General features: G+C 35.7%; 1 protein-coding gene across 1 annotated transcript in view; it reads right to left on the reverse strand.

The window, feature by feature from the left end:
* Window positions 1–18119, reverse strand: part of LOC150083829 (uncharacterized) — a 607249-nt gene that overhangs the window by 206618 nt on the left and 382512 nt on the right. Inside the window, exons 39-41 of the mRNA XM_090375392.1 lie at window positions 9449–9502; window positions 8838–8891; window positions 5862–5915 (exon numbers count right to left, since the gene is read on the reverse strand). Of these exons, the coding sequence (XP_090231518.1) occupies window positions 5862–5915; window positions 8838–8891; window positions 9449–9502 (162 nt within the window). The remainder of the gene's footprint in view (window positions 1–5861; window positions 5916–8837; window positions 8892–9448; window positions 9503–18119) is intronic.

The raw sequence follows: 18119 nt of genomic DNA on the forward strand, positions 1-18119 counted from the left end.
TGGTTTTTATGTGTTTTTTAACTAATAGCATAACCCCTCCCCCCTTCCTATCCTGTCTATCCTTTCTGTAGACGTTGTACTCCCCAAATTGCAGTTCTGCATCCCTTATATCTGTGTGACACCACGTCTCTGATATCCCAACAATATCTGCCTTTGATGTTTTGAGCAATACCTCAAATTCATCAAATTTATTTACTAAACTCCTAGCATTGGTGTACACGCAAGTATACCTGCACCTGTTTCTATTCTTAGCTACCCTAACACAACCCATGTGTTTACTTGTACCGCAATGGCTCCCAGCAGTCTCTGAAATACCATGCATCTTGTTTTTCAGGCTTCTGCTCATTCTAATAGAAGCAGTGCAAGAATCTCTTTCACCTCTGCCAGTGGCTACTGTCAATCTATTGGTCTTTGTCTCCCCCCAAGCTAGCAGTTTTCCGACCCACCTAACACTGCCTCGATAGCATCAGCAAATATTCTTGCACCCTTTCTATTTAAGTGTATCCCATCCCTGTAGAAGCAATCTCTCCTGTTAACAAGTACAGTCCAGGCTGAAAAAAATTCTACCCCTTGAGCCTTGCACAATCTTTCCATGGCCGAATTGATCGACAAGGCTCTCATCATATACTCCCTCCTATCGTGTCTGGGCAGAATTGCAGACACTTTCAAATTCAACCCTAATTCTCGGCTTTTGTTCAACAGTGACCTGTACTTGTTAAATCCACTGTAGTGTGCAGCTCTTTCCCAATTGATGAACTGTCTCCAAATGTCGGTGAATGTCCTGTGTGAGTCCTGTGCTTCCATGTTTTATTGCCAGCAGGGCCGCTCTTGAGTCGCAGAAGATTACAAGCCCTCTGGCTCTGTCTATGTCTCTTAGTGAAATATAACTATTTAGGGCCTCAAGGATTGCCCTTAGCTCACATGTAAAGTTAGAGGCGATGCTGCCTGCACCTATGCTTTGTTGCATTTTTGTAGTATTTGTCAGGGTGGTGTGTATGCCTGCTCCGCCCTTGAGGATCGTCTCGTAAGAGGATCCATCGGTATACATCTGTACTGTCACGCCTCGAATAAGTGTCAATTGTTTTGATTCCTATAGCTTTGACAATGGTCTCGATTTTGTGCAGTGTTCCACGAGATTATTGTGGTATTTTGGGGGATGCAAGATGGTAAGGTAGGCTCTTGAAGTATGTCATATTTTGTGAGTTCAAGATCAAGACTTTCTCTGATTTCCTTATCGTATTTCATGGTAGATGACCTTTTGAGTCTTGACCTGCAGTTCCAATTTATAAAGGTCCTACGGGAGATATGATCAATGTCTCTGCTGTTAGCCTTATTAGTGAATTTAATTGTGTGATATCTTCTTCTTCTTTACACAATAATGTAATTTATAATAAACCAAAAAAATATTCATGAAATAAATGTTGTATAGTAAATGATATGCATAATCTACAGTGCGTATTTTTTTTGCCAGAAATTATTCTTGCTTAAATGGTCTGTGGGAATTTCTATTGCATTATGTTGTATGCAATGAGAAACATGCCCTAAAGCCCATGGGAAAAGCAAGGTTAGTTCACCACATGTTTAATAAAATGTTTTGAGGCTTGAACTGGGATAGCCTGGTTTCAAAATATTTTCAACAAATGCTCAATGAGCAAATGGTAAGGTTCTGGTGTATTTTACAATTTTTCATATAATATCAATGTGTGACCATTGTTGATATTATATGAAGGGAGAGGGGAGGGCCCTGACTGATATTTCTCCAAAATAACTGCTGCACAATGATTGTTGGCTCAAGTTTAATGTTTCATGTTCCTTGTTTCTATTATTAATATTATTTTTTATCTGTTTATTCCTTTATTTGACAAAATATATTAATACATGTGCCTACATAAGTTAAAATTTATGCATGCTTAAAGTTTTCTCAACTGAAAAATGGAAGTAGTGACTAATACTTTGATGTTTATATTATGACTTAGCTTCTTTTTTTTTTTTTTTAATTTTCGGCAGAATTAGTAAATGTTTTCTTTTGATAAAAATAAGAAAAAACACATTTTAAATTTTCATAAAAATATTACATTTAATAAGTATTGCAATTCATAAGTCTACCTGCCCACCCACCAATGAAGGGCCAAATAGCCCTGAAATGGCCATCTGGGTGGTGGTGGTGGTGGTATCCATTGAGAATAAGTAACAATAGTCTTCTCTAATGGGGAAACATTACTTATTTGAAATACTAAAATGACAGGCAACTCTTTGTGAAGGTATTCACAATATGAGATATAATGAAAATAATGCCACTTCATCAAATTTAGTGATCTACTATGCACAGAACTGATTAACTATATAATATCGGTGTAGATAGACCACATTATATAATAATTGTGATGGCATGTTGCATTACCAGGGTACCTGCTCACCCACCGATGATAGACCAACAGCTTTGAAATGGTGGCGTCTGGGTGGTGGTATCCACTGAGAATAAATAACAGTAGACTTCTCTACTAGAGAAGCATTACTTATTCAAAGTAGTGCAATACCTGGTATCTCGTTGTGAAGGCAGCCACAATATGAGATACAATTAAAACGATGCCTTTCATACTACATACGTAGTTTAAATTTATGGGTAAACTATGGTGTACCTACACCGATATTATATAGTTAATTACTTAAAAACCCATATATAATTAGGCATTGTGCAATTCATCTTCAAGTACAGAACTGATGCATGGCACTAACTTGTACAAATTGCAATTTATTAATAAAAAAAGATCAAGCTTTAGCATACTTCAAAGAAAAATCAATAAAATCCGAAATTTTTTCCAGAAATAAAAAAAATTTAGTCAGGTACCACATGATTCTGCTTGCTATGATCAGGGGTGTGACTACTGCTTGAGTAATAGTAATGAATATTAATTTGTTTCATAGTATTCAAACAATACAAACTATACTATAATTATTTTCATTTTCCACTACATTATGACTAATAAAAGCTACACCACTTATTTTTTTAACAAAATACAAAATTTTAATCAATGTACACTAGGTAAATTCTTTCGGTTTCACCCTTTTTAGGATATTGCATTGTGTTGTAGGATGGTTTTCATGGCAGCATGACTTTTCAAAAAAAATAAGTAAGAGGTTGTTTAGTATTTGCACCAAGGTAATTAAGGTGCCAACGACTGAGGAATCAGTATACACTGTGTCAGAAATTTTGCATTCCATGATCAATTGCCTGTTTACAGGATGAAAAGCATGCAACTTTTGCCTAAGATAACTAACTTAGTCACAACGTGAAGAGTACAGTATTTCAATTTCAGTCAGCAATAGGTAACAGATGAAGCAATTTACCACTTGGCACAAGAAAGCTGTACTCTATCTTCTGCACTACCTGCAAGTGGTATGTAATAATAAGAAGAAACAATAATCATTATGAGTAAGCAAACCAACTATTTGGATGAATGTGTAGAGATTCTTTATAATTAATTCTTTTACTGAGATACACATTCGGATTAGAAATTCCCTCACACAAAATATTTTCTTAATAAACATATTAGTAAATGAAAGAGCAACAAGGCTCAGTATGTCCTATGTTATTGATCAATTTTCAAAATAATGAGAGGAATTACCTCAATATATATGCATGTAAACCATTTCTTCACTAACACTCTCCTTGAATTCAAGGAGAGAGTTAGTGAAGAAGCATCCTACATGCATATATTGAGGTAATTCCTCTCATTATTTTGAAAATTAATAAACACATTATGAAAATAAAATATAAAATTAAAAATAATTCACATTTACTTAGTATTCATTCTAAATACTGTTCTAAATTAAGATGATCTCCCAAGATAAATGAATCTAAAGATTTAATCTCTTAACTTAAACTTTTCAATTATTGGTACTTTACATCATATGATCCAAGAGGCTTATGTATTAAATATTTACCATGGAATACATAGGAAAAATTTTTTATATTCTGACAATATTCTTTATATATTTACCTTGGATCTATATTAACTGCAAATTGCCACCAATCTTCCCCTCATGGACATAAATGCTGAAAAGAGAGCGCATGCATGCTGTGATTGTTAATCAGTGCTGTATTCTATTTGCAATAATGTTGTAAAATAATTTACAACATTACCACTTCATGATCATCCAATGTCATAGTACAAATCAGTCCATTCCACAGGAATGATTTGTACTATGCATTCCGCTCACTATTTTCTTCCATTCTATCCTGCCGTTGCCATAGTAAACTGTCTATCTTCTAATGCTTGCTTGACATCAATCCATCTTCCTCTGGATCTCTTACCATTAATTTTTGCTTCAATATCTGTTTAACTAATCTTCCATCTCCCAATTCTACATACTAGCATTCTATCATTTTAAGTTTGGCTCACTTACCCTTCACTGGATATTTTTTGCTCCAAGATTTTTTTCTTGTTTCATCATTTGAAATATAGTCTTGCCACTGTTTCCACCTGATAGTTAACACTATTTTTCATAAAAATTCTCACTTCTAATTTTTAATCAATTCCACTATTTCATACCCAATTCGGAACTCCACATGTTAAAACAACTTAAAAACTATGTTAAAAATGCAAATTTTGTCTTTCAGGTAATTTCTCTTTTGTTCCAAATGGAGTTTTTTAAAAGCTTTACTTATTCTACTGTTTATTCCAGGTATAATTTTCCATATTCATTAAAAAATATTCCGAGATTCATACAATTACTAATCTGTTCCAGTTTTTGATCATTTAGTCTACAAATAAATTTTCCCTCTCTCTCTCTCTCTCTCTCTCTCTCTCTCTCTCTCTCTCTCTCTCTCTCTCTCCCCCAATTTGTAATTTTTTTTTTGTGCAGCTAATTTTCACACCAAATATTATCTACTACCTTTATTTTATTCAGAGATCATTGAAGATCTTGCAGGCTACTATTTAATGGCACAATCTGTACATAATAATCCAATTTTTACATCTCACAAATGAAACAAATTATTTTACTAATTTTCTATACAAATTATAAAACAGAATTGTGATAAGATACTCCAAATTTAACCACTTTAAAATGCTTCCCTCAATGAGCACTGCAGACTTGTTTTTATTCCCCTCAAAAAATTATCCTTGATGACATAATTTTCTAAAATTTGAAAGTGCAGATATCTAAGTATTGTGTCAAATGCATTTTCAAGATCAACAAATTCTAAATACAGGCTCTTGTTATTCCATAATTCTTCTTCAAATAGATGATCCTGGCATCTCCTGTTTGACTGTGTTTTACCAAAGATTATTTCAATGATACTCTCTCTCTCTCTCTCTCTCTCACTCTCTCTCTCTCTGTAAGAAACTCATAATGAGCATTTGAAGCAGTATTGCAGTGTTTATAATGCAAGAAATTAAACTACTGAATTCTGCTAATGTAAAATTGAGAAAACAAATACACATACAATACAAACAGTGAGAGAGATGTAATCATAAAATTTAATTCAAAGCAGAAATAGACAAAATGACATGTATGCTCTTTTATGCTTTTTCTATCAGGAAAAAGAAGCATGTTTATCTTTCTTTTATCTGAATAATCAACTTGACAATCTATGATCACAAAAATAAATTAAACAAAATTTAACTTACAAATAGAAAATATAGAAAATAGTGAAATAAATAATAAAGGTTTCAGGGTTATTTCAGTACAGGCATCATTGAAATAATTTTAAAATCAAGTATAAGCACAAGCCTTTTGTTTATCGTCATTGGGAGAAATTAAATAGAGGTGTGCAAAAATAATTAATTATAAGGTGATCTAATATACATGAATATGTACACAGAGCAAGTATAATTTCCTGCTTTGAGATTACCTACTTTGTCACCATCTTCTCCTGGAGGTCCAGCTGATCCTGGTGGACCTGGTAACCCCTAAATGTAGAAAAAATATATTAATAGATGTTATCAGAGATAATTCAATTTCAATTTCAACACAAATTTGAAAGTATAAATTTCTAAAAAAAAACAGAAATCCACTCCTCCCAACATATTTATAACTAGAAAGTGGAATGCAATTCTCTAGTCAAAAATATGGATTAAACCACAAGGTATGCTGTTCTAAATGAAGAGAAGGATAAAAGAAAATTTTTGATAAGCAAAAATAAAAAAAATAATTAATTCCAGATAAATTTCAGTATGGAAACAGTACCATGATGAAATAAGTACATCTAGAAATCAGCAGAGGTGGTATAAAAATTCAATTCAATCTTATAAGACTGAATTACATTTGTAAACTGATAATTTTATTTCTAACAAGGCTATAACTAATTTAAAACTCCATGATAACAGTGCAGCATAATATATATAATGTAAACTGATAGTGTAATATGTATTATTGAATTTAAGTATCTATTCATTTAGTGTAGTATTCTCAAATTAAACTGAATTTAAATGGAAATCACGCCTCAGACTAGAGCAGCAAAACAACAGGCTCAAAGTAAAAATTGGCTTCTTAAAGCAGCAGGAGTGCTGCAACTCCCGCTGCTTTAAGCTTCACAGGAGAGCTGAAGGGGCATTTCTCATATGATCATGACCTTATAGAATGTGCTGCTTGAGTGATTAAAATGGAACATAATACAGCCGAGGGGAATGTCTTTGTATTTGTCCATTGCAAAGGATGTGAATAAATTAGGCACAAACTCGGCATTCTGATAGGCATTAATGAGAACTTGAAGAATAGGGTGGATGCCCTCAAAGGAATTAATTAAAACAGGGGGGTTCTTCAAGCTCTCAGCTGCCCAACTCAATGCCAGCGACTGCAACAAGATGTAGGAAAATTAGGTTGATGGGCTGAGAAATGGCAGATGAAATATAACATTAACAAAAGCAAGGTACTGCATATAGGCAGCAGTAATCCTGTATGCAGAAATAGGATTACTATTTGTACTACACTCAGGGTAGTGTAATACGAAAAACACCTGACACCTGAGGGTAGTTGTGCAGGCAATTATGAAGTTTTGTGAGCAGTGCAGACACACTCCCCAAATGTCTTCTAAACAAGCTTCCATCTTATGGTTTGCCAACTGTATTTTTGTAATTGGTTATCCAGTTTTCTCTCTGATCGCTCACTGAGGGTGATGGTAGATGGCTCTCTGTCTTAACTTCTCCACTAATGCTGGTGTCCCCCAAGGTTCAGTTCTTTCCCCCACTCTTTTCCTCTTGTATATTAATGACCTTCTTCCATTGACTGGAAATCCTATCCATTGTTTTGCCGATGATAGCACATTGCATTCCACATTCCATTTTGAGAAAACTTGCCCTGCTCAATCAGCTTCAACTTCTCGAATATCCGCTACCAATTCCTTAAATGCCGATCTCCAGATAATTCTCCAGTGGGGCAAAGACAACTTAGTTGATTTCAATCCTTCTAAAACTCAGTCTCGTCTTATATCTTGCAAAAAAGGATTCTTCTGCTCCTATACTTATCTTTGCTGACACTCCGATTTCTAGGCAAAATGATATATCTCTTTTGGGGATTACCCTGACTTCTAATCTCTCTTGACACAAGCACATTACAAATATTTCTTTCTCTGCATCTAAAAAACTTGGTTTTCTCTTTTGCTCTTGGCGTTACTTTTCTTCCAAACAGCTCTGTTCACTCTGTACAAATTGCAACTCTGCACTACCATGGAATACTGCCCACATCTGGGGCGGTGCCCCCAAAACCTCTCTCAGGCTTCTAGATTCCATTCAGAAGAGGGCAGTTAGGTTAATTAATGACTCATCTCTAACAGAGTCTCTCCACTCGCTGTCTCATAGATGTACTGTTTCTGCTGCATGCCTTTTCTACAGATACTTCCATGGGCACTGTTCTTCTGAATTGGCTTCTATAATTCCTGCTCTCCCTTTCAAAACAGTCCAAACACATGCCGCCAACAACCAACATCCATTTACTGTCCAACTTCAAACTCACAGGACCAACTTTTTATCTTCCTCATTTATTTATTCAACTGCCATTTTCTGGAACAACCTTCCTTTATACATATTTCCTGAAAATTACAGTCTACAGAAGTTCAAGTCTAATGTCAACAAATATCTTCTTTCGTCTTCTCACCCTCTAACCCAAGCATAGTACTAAGTACTATAGGTTCTAATACCTCTCGTGTTCTGGGTTTTCATAAAAAAAAAAAAAAAAAAAAATGTACCAGGTGATATTAATTGTTTGGCCCTGTGTAAGTGGTAAGATATAAATGCCATAATTCTTAGCTGAAAAAAACATACAGTTAATGGCATGTCATTTAAGCCAGATGGTTAACTTTATTTTCATTCTTGTTGTCTACATTTTGTGCTTAGGCAATTAAGAACACAAGGCATTAGTATAGATGTGTGTGTGTGTGTATGTGTGTGTGTGTGTGTGTGTGTGTGTGAATGTATATTGAGTGTATATTTTTTTGGTTAGTTTGCTTGTTTTGTGGAATGAGAAACCATATAGTTGAGTTAATCTCAACAGAGACAAAGTCTACCACAATGTGGAGTTAAAAAAAAAAAAAAAAAAAAACTAATGAAGGTTTCTCCCTCCTAGACAAGATTTAAACTATTTTCTACCTTTTCTGCACAGTGGGGAAGAATAGCATTTTTAATGATATACTGGTCACAAGTACATATTTTGCAGACAAGTGTCCAAAAGGGGATAGAAATGAATAGGTAAATTTTTGAAGGCAAATCTTCACTGTTATCTATCCAATTGAATTCACACTCTCATACTACACCTCAGATTATTGTGAAATAGGTACTCCAATACGAAATGTTATAACTTCATTAGAATGAGTGAAAATAGCCAAAACACCCACTTACTCTTGATCCTTGAAGGCCATCTCTACCACCAGGTCCTGGTATACCAGCATCTCCCTATAAATATAGTGAACAGCAGAAATTAGAAAATATTTATATTGTTTTTTTTTTTTAAATAATGTTATAATTATTGAAAGTTTAAATGTTTATTTTAAAAAAAGGTTAATTTTACACTTCTATGAAAATTTATATACTGACAATTTATATACCGATATGAAATTTATATACTGACAATTTATATACCGATATGAAGTTTATATACTGACAATTTATATACCGATATGAAGTTTATATACTGACAATATTTGAAATAAAATTGCATAAACAATAAAAGAAAATGATGGGCAGCATTTCATACAAAAAAAATCATAAACTTACAGATAAATTTAAAAAAAAAAAAAAACAAGTATTAGCATTAGCAGAGGCATATGATGCAAGAAATTAAGCTTATACAGCATCAGCCAAAAAAAAAAAAAAAATTAACACAGTTGGATTAACAATCCTTATCCATAAAACAATTATAAAATTAAATTCATGCATTTCTATAAATTTAAATTTTTTAATAATAAATATAATTTAATCAAGTCTCTTAATTAGAAAACACTACAAGTCACCTTGTCTCCTTTAGGTCCAGCTGGGCCATGTGGTCCAACAGGTCCATCTCTTCCCTGAAAATAAATAAATAAATAACACAATTAATTCAATTTAATTTTTCAAAATCTATCTATATATTTTTATCTGACATTTATATGGAGATAAAAATTTATACCATGACAACATCAGTAACTAAAAGTAAAGCAAAGAGAGGTTTTCTGATGCAAGCTAGGAAGACAATACATTCATCTTCATTAGATGTCAATCTAATTATTTAAGATGAGATGAAGACTTATAACTAAAGATCATGTACAGAGAGCTGTTCAGCCTAAACTAAAGACAGGAAGAGAACAGAACTGAAATATAGTATGAAAGTAAGGCGCAAAGAATTGAAGCAAGGAAATAAAATGCTGAATAAATCATACCATTCATTAATTTAATGTAAAATGCATTATTAAGGAGGAGTCAGTAAACAGTAAAGGTAAGAGGTTAAATTTCTCTCGCTTTCTCAAGTGAGAGAGAGAGAAAATGTGTGTGTGTGGGGGGGGGGGGGGGGGAGACAGAGATTTTTGGTACAATGACTAAAAGCAAATAAATGACCCTTTGGGGTCATTTTCTTTCAATGACCAAAAGTAAGGACAAAATGTCTTAAGTCTAACAGTGAGTGTACCAGGATTTATAAGGAGTAAATAACACAAATTGAAATATGTAGTTGGCAAAACGAGACTAGAGACTATAAGAATTTTATATATTGTTATATCAACATGCTGACCTAATGAAAATCAGCCCAAAGAAGACCTACATTACCAACAACCTGTATTATCTAATAAAATTCCTTTAATATTGTAGTTAAAAATATTTGTAAAAAATATGGGAAAGGATAAGCATTGAGGAAGGAAAGTGTCATGGAAGTGCCACTTTCTTAATGAATAACAGATTCATTGCTTTTGTTGCTGCTGCTGCTGCTATTCAATTAAAATATAAACTGATAACTTAATTTTTTTACTGCACTTGTATGCAATATTCAACCATCAATCTCTTCCATTATCAACCATCAACCTCTTCTCCAAAAACAGAAAAATTCTTAATAAAGTATTTCAGAAACCAGTGATAGCAACAACTCTAACATACTCTGAAGAAATATCACAAAAATCACAGTTCTCCATTTTGAATCTGAATCATATACTATATTTATACATAAATAAGACTTTAATTATTAGTTGAAGAGCATCAAAGTGTCAAAAATTATATTCATTAGTAAATTCATTAATTCACTCTTTAAAATATAATGAACTTTGAAAGAGCTGATAAAATGGTAATGCTAGGTGCACATACAGGAAAAATTAAGGCTTTCCCATCATCCCAGTATAGCAACATGCCATAAGACCTGCCACTAATAATTATATAAACTAGGCTTGTAGTTTGTTAAGACACTGTATTTTATCTTTTTTCAAGTAATTTAAAAATCTGATATACAGCACAATCTCAATATATGGATGTCGAGGGACAACTTTAACACATGCATTATAAGCAGTATGTTATGTCTGGAAATAAAATTTAGCCAGATTTTTTTTTCAATTTTTGACGTGTGACAATTTTTGGTCATTGTGTACATGAATACACAATGACCAAAAGATGACCTATTAAGCATTTTTATACAAGAAAATTTTATTTTGCATGTTTTTTTGTTTTTAGTTTTACTTTAGTTTTACTATTTTTTCCCTCAGTGGATGAAATGAGTTAAATATTTTAAATGGCAAATGTACTGCTACTGACACATTTTTTTAATAATGCTGTACTTTAAAATAAAAATATTAAACATTTATGCTTCATATACATAAAAAATAAAAGTTTTTGCCGGAAAACCTATTCATAGTTTTGCTGATGATAGCACATTGCATTCCACTTTCCAGTTTGAGAAACCCTGCCCTGCTCAATCAGCTTCAACTTCTCGAATATCCACTACCAATTCCTTAAATGCCGATCTCCAAGTAATTCTCCAGCAGGGCAAAGACTTAGTTGATTTCAATCCTTCTAAAACTCAGTCTCGTCTTATATCCCTCAAAAAGGATTCTTCTGCTCCTATGCTTATCTTTGCTGACACTCCGATTTCTAGGCAAAATGATATATCTCTTTTGGGATTACCCTGACTTCTAAATCTTCCTTGGCACAAGCACATTACAAATATTGCTTCCTCTGCATCTAAAAAACTTGGTTTTCTCTTTCGCTCTTGGCGTTACTTTTCTTCCAAACAGCTGTTCATGCTGTACAAATCGCAAATCTGCACTACCATGGAATACTGTTCCCACATCTGGGGTGGGCCTCCAAAACCTCTCTCTCTCTCTCTCTCTCTCTCTCTCTCTCTCTCTCTCTCTCTCTCTCTCTCTCTCTCTCTCTCTCTCAGGCTTCTAGATTCCATTCAGAAAAGGGCAATTAGGTTAATTAATGACTCATCTCTAACAGAGTCTCTGCACTCTCTGTCTTATACTTGTTCTGTTTCATGATTTTTCTACAGATACCTCCACGGGCACTGTTCTTCTGAACTGGTGGGCACTGGTTTCTAAAATTTCTACTCTCTCTTTTCTAGAACAACCTTCCTTCATATGTATTTCCTGAAAATTACAATCTACAGAAGTTCAAATCTAATGTCAACAAATATCTTCTTTTGTCTTCCCAACCTCCAAACCATGCACGGTACTAAGTGCTATAGGTTATAATACCTCTCGTGTTTGGAGTTTTCATATGAAAAAAAAAAAAAAAAAAAACTTGGCAGGTATATTGGTACAATGCAACACTGCATTCACATAACAGTAATTCAATGTCAGTATGGATAAACATCGTGAGTTAACTGACTTTGAAAGATGGATGATAGTGGGTACCCGGAGCATGGGTCACTCTATCGTGGAGGTGGTAAAAAATTGCAATATCCCCTTTCAACAGTATCTAGAGTGTATCAGGATATGCCATTTCCAGAATAACATCTCATTGTGGACAGAGCTGTGGGAGGAGAAAAGTGGAATGTGGCCGTCGACATCTGTCTCGCATTGTTTCAGCGAACCGGGAGAGAGACAGTGGCACAAATCGCCACCAACTTCAACGAGGGAGATGCCAGAAATGTCTCCACCAAGACCATCAGGGAATCATTAGCTGCAATAGGTCATTGCTAACACATGGGACTCTATGCCTCAACTGGGCAAAAGAACATTGGCAATGGACCGTGGATGATCAGAGACAGGTCTCCTGGTCTGATGAGTACCGTTTCCAGTTATTTTGAGTGGAGGGGAGGGTGTGTATCTGGCGGAAACTGCATGAAGCTATGCACCCGTCATGTCAACAAAGAATTGTTCAGGCAGTTGTTGTTGTTGTTGTTTGTTAGATTTATTGGTGCATCAGCAACTTAGGCTATAATGCACTAATTGCTGTCTGATATTTCCTTCGTTTTTCTTACAGGAGATAGCAGTTCAGATAAGGTGATATTTATGAATAAATTTTAGAAAAAGAAAAATGTCATCTATGTTCTCTCGATCTCCTAGGACACACTGCAGTGTTAAATGATTGTAATCATGGAAATTAGAGGAAAAAGCTGTTTTCCGTTCTTTTTGATATTGCGGGCATTCGATGATGATATGCTTTACTGTTAGTGGGCATAAACAATTACTGCATTGTGGAGGGTCACTGTTTGTTAGTAGATAGCTATGAGTGAGGAAAGTATGACCAATGCGTAATCTGGCTAAAATAGTTTCTTCCTTTCTGTTTCGTCTCATGCTGGATTGCCACTGTTTAGGTTCTCTCTTGATTTCAAAAAGTTTATTATTTTTCTGATCTTTCCACATGCGTGTCCATACTTCTTTATATATCTGTTTGATAAAGGACTTATGATCACTATAAGGAGTCCTGAAATTAGATGGCATCACATTTGTAGCAATTTTAGCAGCTAAATCTGCCTGCTCGTTTCCTTGGATTCCAACGTGTCCAGGGATCCAGCAAAATATTACGAGCTGTCCACGTCCATGAAGTGCTGATAACTGAACTAAAATTTTCTGTATCAGAGGATGACTAGGGAAGGATTTACCCTGTAGAGCATTAACAGCACTCAACGAGTCTGTATATATGATGGATTTAGCGTGTGAGGCTTCTTTTATATTCTCTAGGGCTAGTAGAATACCATATAGCTCTGAGGTATAAATACTGCATTCTGGTGGAAGCTGTCTGGAGATGGTGCAGTTTGGTAGTACTACAGCTGTACCAACTTTATTACCATTTTTGGATCCATCTGTGTATAGCTGAATGAAGCTGCTAAACTCGGTGGAGTGAGCCATATGTATTTGTCTAATGTTGATATCGGGAATGTTATTCTTTCCCCATTGCTGAAAAAGTCTATCAATATGTACTGGAGCTATGGAAAGCCATGGCTGGGTTTCAGTGCTAGTATCCTGGAGCGTGTTAGAGAACTTCAGGCCCCAGCTTGTTATCAAAGCTTGAAGCCGAATGCCAGATGGTTTGTTGTAACGCCATTTAGTTTGATAGATTTCTCTCCATTTTGGCATGAAGAGGCATTGCCACATGGGATGATGTGGGAGACTGCTGATTTTAGCTGCATAATTTAGTAGTCGAGTTTCTCGCCTAAGGTGTAACGGTGGTTCATAGGCTTCGGTATAGAGGCTTAAGATTGGTGATGTGCGAAAAGCCCCCAGTGCAACTCTTAATGCACTGTGATGTACAGGATCGAGCCATTTCAATACACTTGGCCTGGCTGAATCATATGCAGGAGACCCATAGTCTAACCGGGATCTGATCAGTGAGCGATATAGATGTAACAACACGTAACGATCTGCACCCCATGACATAGAAGAAATTACTCTGAGAATATTTAGTTTTCCAAGACAACTTGTACGAATATGTTTTATATGTTCCAGAAAGTTTAATTTTTTATCAAATATTACACCAAGAAATCTAATACTAGGTTGGAAAGTAATACAATGAGAATCCAAATGAAGGTCTGGATCCGGATGTAAAGAACGTTTGTGACAGAAGTGCACAGCAGTCGTTTTTGGTTTTGAAAGCCGATATCCGTTGTTCTTAGCCCAAGAGACTATTTTGTTAATGGTGCCTTGTAGTTGTCTTTCAATAAGTCTCATATTTTTAGAATGGCATGACATGGCAAGATCGTCAGCGTACAAGTATGTGTCAACTGTGTTAGGTATGCACTTGGTAATAGAATCAATCCTAATGGCAAAGAGTGTGGCGCTCAACACTGATCCTTGGGGAACTCCCTCTTCTTGTACATATGTTCGAGATAATGAAGAGTGGAATCGGACTTGAAAGAATCTATTGCCTAGAAAGTTCTTAATAAATTTTGGGAGATGACCCCGAAGTCCACATTTATGCAAGTCCTGAAGAATTCCGTATCGCCAAGTTGTATCAAAGGCTTTTTCAATATCAACACATACCATGACTAGATGTTCATTTCTCAGGAACGCGTTCCGGATATTTGTTTCGGCCTTGATAATGAGATCAAGCGTACATCTTTTTCTCCGGAAACCATACTGACTTGGGCTTAGAATGTTTTGAGTCTCAAAAAACCATGTCAGTCTGGCGTTAATTATTTTTTCCAATGTTTTTCCCAGACAACTGGTTAGAGAAATAGGACGGTAATTTTTGGGATCTGTGTGGTCTTTCCCTGGTTTCGGGAAGGCTAGCACATAAGAATGGCACCAGCTAGCGGGGTAATACTCTTCTAAGTAAATTCTGTTATAAGTTGTAAGAGTACAGTTAATGATTCCTCATTTAAATGACAGATCATGGTGTAATAAATCCCGTCGGGACCTGGAGCACTGTTTTTCACTCGTGCAAGTGTATTACGCAATTCATTCATGGTCAGAGGCAGATTATAAGAATGAAGGATGGCAGTATTAAAATTTAGTTTGTATTTTTCTGTCTGGGATTTTAGCGATTGAAATGCAGGTTCATATGTGTCAACAGCTGAAAGCGTTTCAAACGTAGTACCTAAGGCATTGGCAATTTCTGTAGGTTCAGAGATTTCTTTCCCTTTCACAAGTAGAATAGGAGAAGTTGTCTGCGAGTATTTACCATTAATTCTTTTGATTTTTTTTCCATATTGTAGAAGTATCCGTGGATCTGTTTATGGTGGAGGCATAATGCACCCATGCTTTTTTTTTTACTCTCCCGTCTTATATGACGAGCTTTAGCTCTGACTCTCTTAAACTGTAGGAGGTTAGCTGTGGTTGGATGTTTTCGGAAAATATTCCAATATTTGTTCCTTTCTTTTTTAGCGCTGTTGCATGCTTCGTTCCACCACATTTTTGGATGAAGCCGGATTTTGGATGATGATTTTGGTATAGCAGTCTCGGATGCTTTCATTATTGTATCTGTAATGTAGCTTACTGCAGAGTCAATTGTGTGGGTTGCTATGAAGATAGCATCTAAGTGAGCTATTTCTTGGTATTTAATCCAGTTCGCCTTAGTAAATTTCCAGGTTGTCCTAATGTTACTCTGAGGAGTAGAACTTATACAGAAAGTACAGATGACAGGAAAGTGATCGCTACCGCGAGGGTTATTAGTAACGGTCCAGTCTATGAGAGGAAATATCACTGGAGAGCATATAGAAAGATCAATAGCAGAGGTTGAGCCAGATGGTAAATGCACATATGTGTGAGCACCAGTGTTTAAAATTGTCAGGTTATGTTTGTCTAAAATTTTTTCAATTATCTGTCCTCTGGAGTCAAGATGTTGAGAACCCCATAGCGGGTGATGGCCATTCCAGTCACCCATAATACAAAAGGGAGCAGGAATTTGCATTACTAAATTATCTAAATCAGCAAAGGTGTATGTATGATTTGGTGATAGATACAATGAAACTAATGTTATTGTGATTCCGAAGGTGACACGGACAGCAATTGCCTCTAAAGAAGTTTGCAGGGATATAGGTCTAGAGGGTACCGAGGAATTCACTATGAGTGCGACTCCTCCATGAGCTAAAATAGATGAGTTTCTATCTTTTCTATACATATTGTAATGCTTAATTTTCATAGATATTGCATTTGTGAGATTTGTCTCTTGAATGCATAGTGCAACAGGCTTGTATTCAGATAGGAGATCGTAAAAGTCGTCAAGGTTAGCACGGAGCCCACGACAATTCCATTGTATAACTGTATCCATTGTTTGGTTTTAGCTAGTGTCTGCTGACTTGCGTGAGGTAGTTTGCTTACGCCTGTCTATTTTTCCTTTATCCTTCTTTGAGAAGACTGGTCTGCTTGTGTCAATGTCACCTTCTGGATGAATTTCAAGAAATGTGTCATCTTCATCTGCTTTTTCATCAGTGTCCATGGTATCAGATCTGAATGTGTGTGCATCAGTTCTTTCAGCGCTCTTAGTTTGTACTTTTGGTTGCTGATTGATATTCTTATCTGGAGGTATTGTTACCGGCGTATTTACTTCTTGGGTTGCATATTTTGAGGGAGATGGTTCTTTTAATGAAGTAAGTAATGATTTTGCCCAACCAGATATAGAGATATTCGGAGGGACAGAGCAGTCAGTCTGAGTTGATATTGTGCATAGCTGTTTAGTAACTGAGGCGTATGTAGATGATTTAGTAGGGATTGCAAAGTGTTTCTTTGCCTCTTGATATGACACTTTGTTCTCTATTTTATACTTCTGAATGTTCTTCTCTCTTTTCCATTGGATACAGTCCTTAGAGAAGGCAGAATGATTTCCATGGCAGTTAGGACAGTTTTGGGTTTCACTATTGCAGTCTGTATGTGTGTGTTCTTTTGAACCACAAGAAGCACAAGTGACTATACCTCTGCACACAGTTTGCGAATGACCAAATTTCTGGCACTTAAAGCACCAGACTGGGTTGGGAATGTACGGTCGAACATGGCATCTGAGATATCCAGCTTTTATAGTTGTGGGGAGATTTGGTGACTTAAATGTCAATATGACTGTTCGTGTAGGGACAGGCTCTCCATCTTTTTTGATGACAATTCTTTTTGCCTGGACTACATTTTGATTGCTTAATTCAGAGACAAGTTCATCCTCTGATACATTTAGAAGATCCCATTCAGATATTACCCCTTTAGAGGAGTTCAAGGTAGCATGTGGGGTAACCTTTGTGGGAATTCCACCAAAGGCAGATATTTTCAAGAGTCTTTCAGCATGTCTGTGTTCACTCATCTCCACTAATAGGTCTCCAGATCTTAGTCGCCGAACCATTTTTGGAGGCCCAGCCACATTTTCGAGACATTTCTGAATCAAAAATGGGGAGAGTTTACTCAATGGTTGGTCTGTGGAGGAATGTAATATTAAGAAGAGAGGAGCAGAAAAATCTGTCCCTTCTTTTTTTTGTCTCTTAGCATGGGATTTATTCAAATTATCATGGTCGTCATGTCTATTTGGATCTGGATCAAGAGATCCATAGTAGGACTGTTTTGTGTTGTCCATAGTTGCTCCTTTTAGTCCCGGGAGAGTGGATTTCTCCTCCCAGGCTTCCAGCCCCGCCACGTGGAGGCAGGAGCGGTGCCACCAGTGACCAAGCGATAAGGTTGTTAGTGTTAGTGCGTTAGTAGATTAGTTTTATATACAAGAAGAAAGGTGGCTTTCCTTTCTGTTGAGTAAGCTGACTTCTTACTTTAGAAGAGCAAAATTATATAACTTTGGAAATTAGAAACTAAC

Source organism: Mastigoproctus giganteus, chromosome 6 (genome assembly GCF_048544385.1).
Source record: "Mastigoproctus giganteus isolate SK-2022 chromosome 6, ASM4854438v1, whole genome shotgun sequence".
NCBI classification, from domain to species: Eukaryota; Metazoa; Arthropoda; class Arachnida; order Uropygi; family Thelyphonidae; genus Mastigoproctus; species Mastigoproctus giganteus.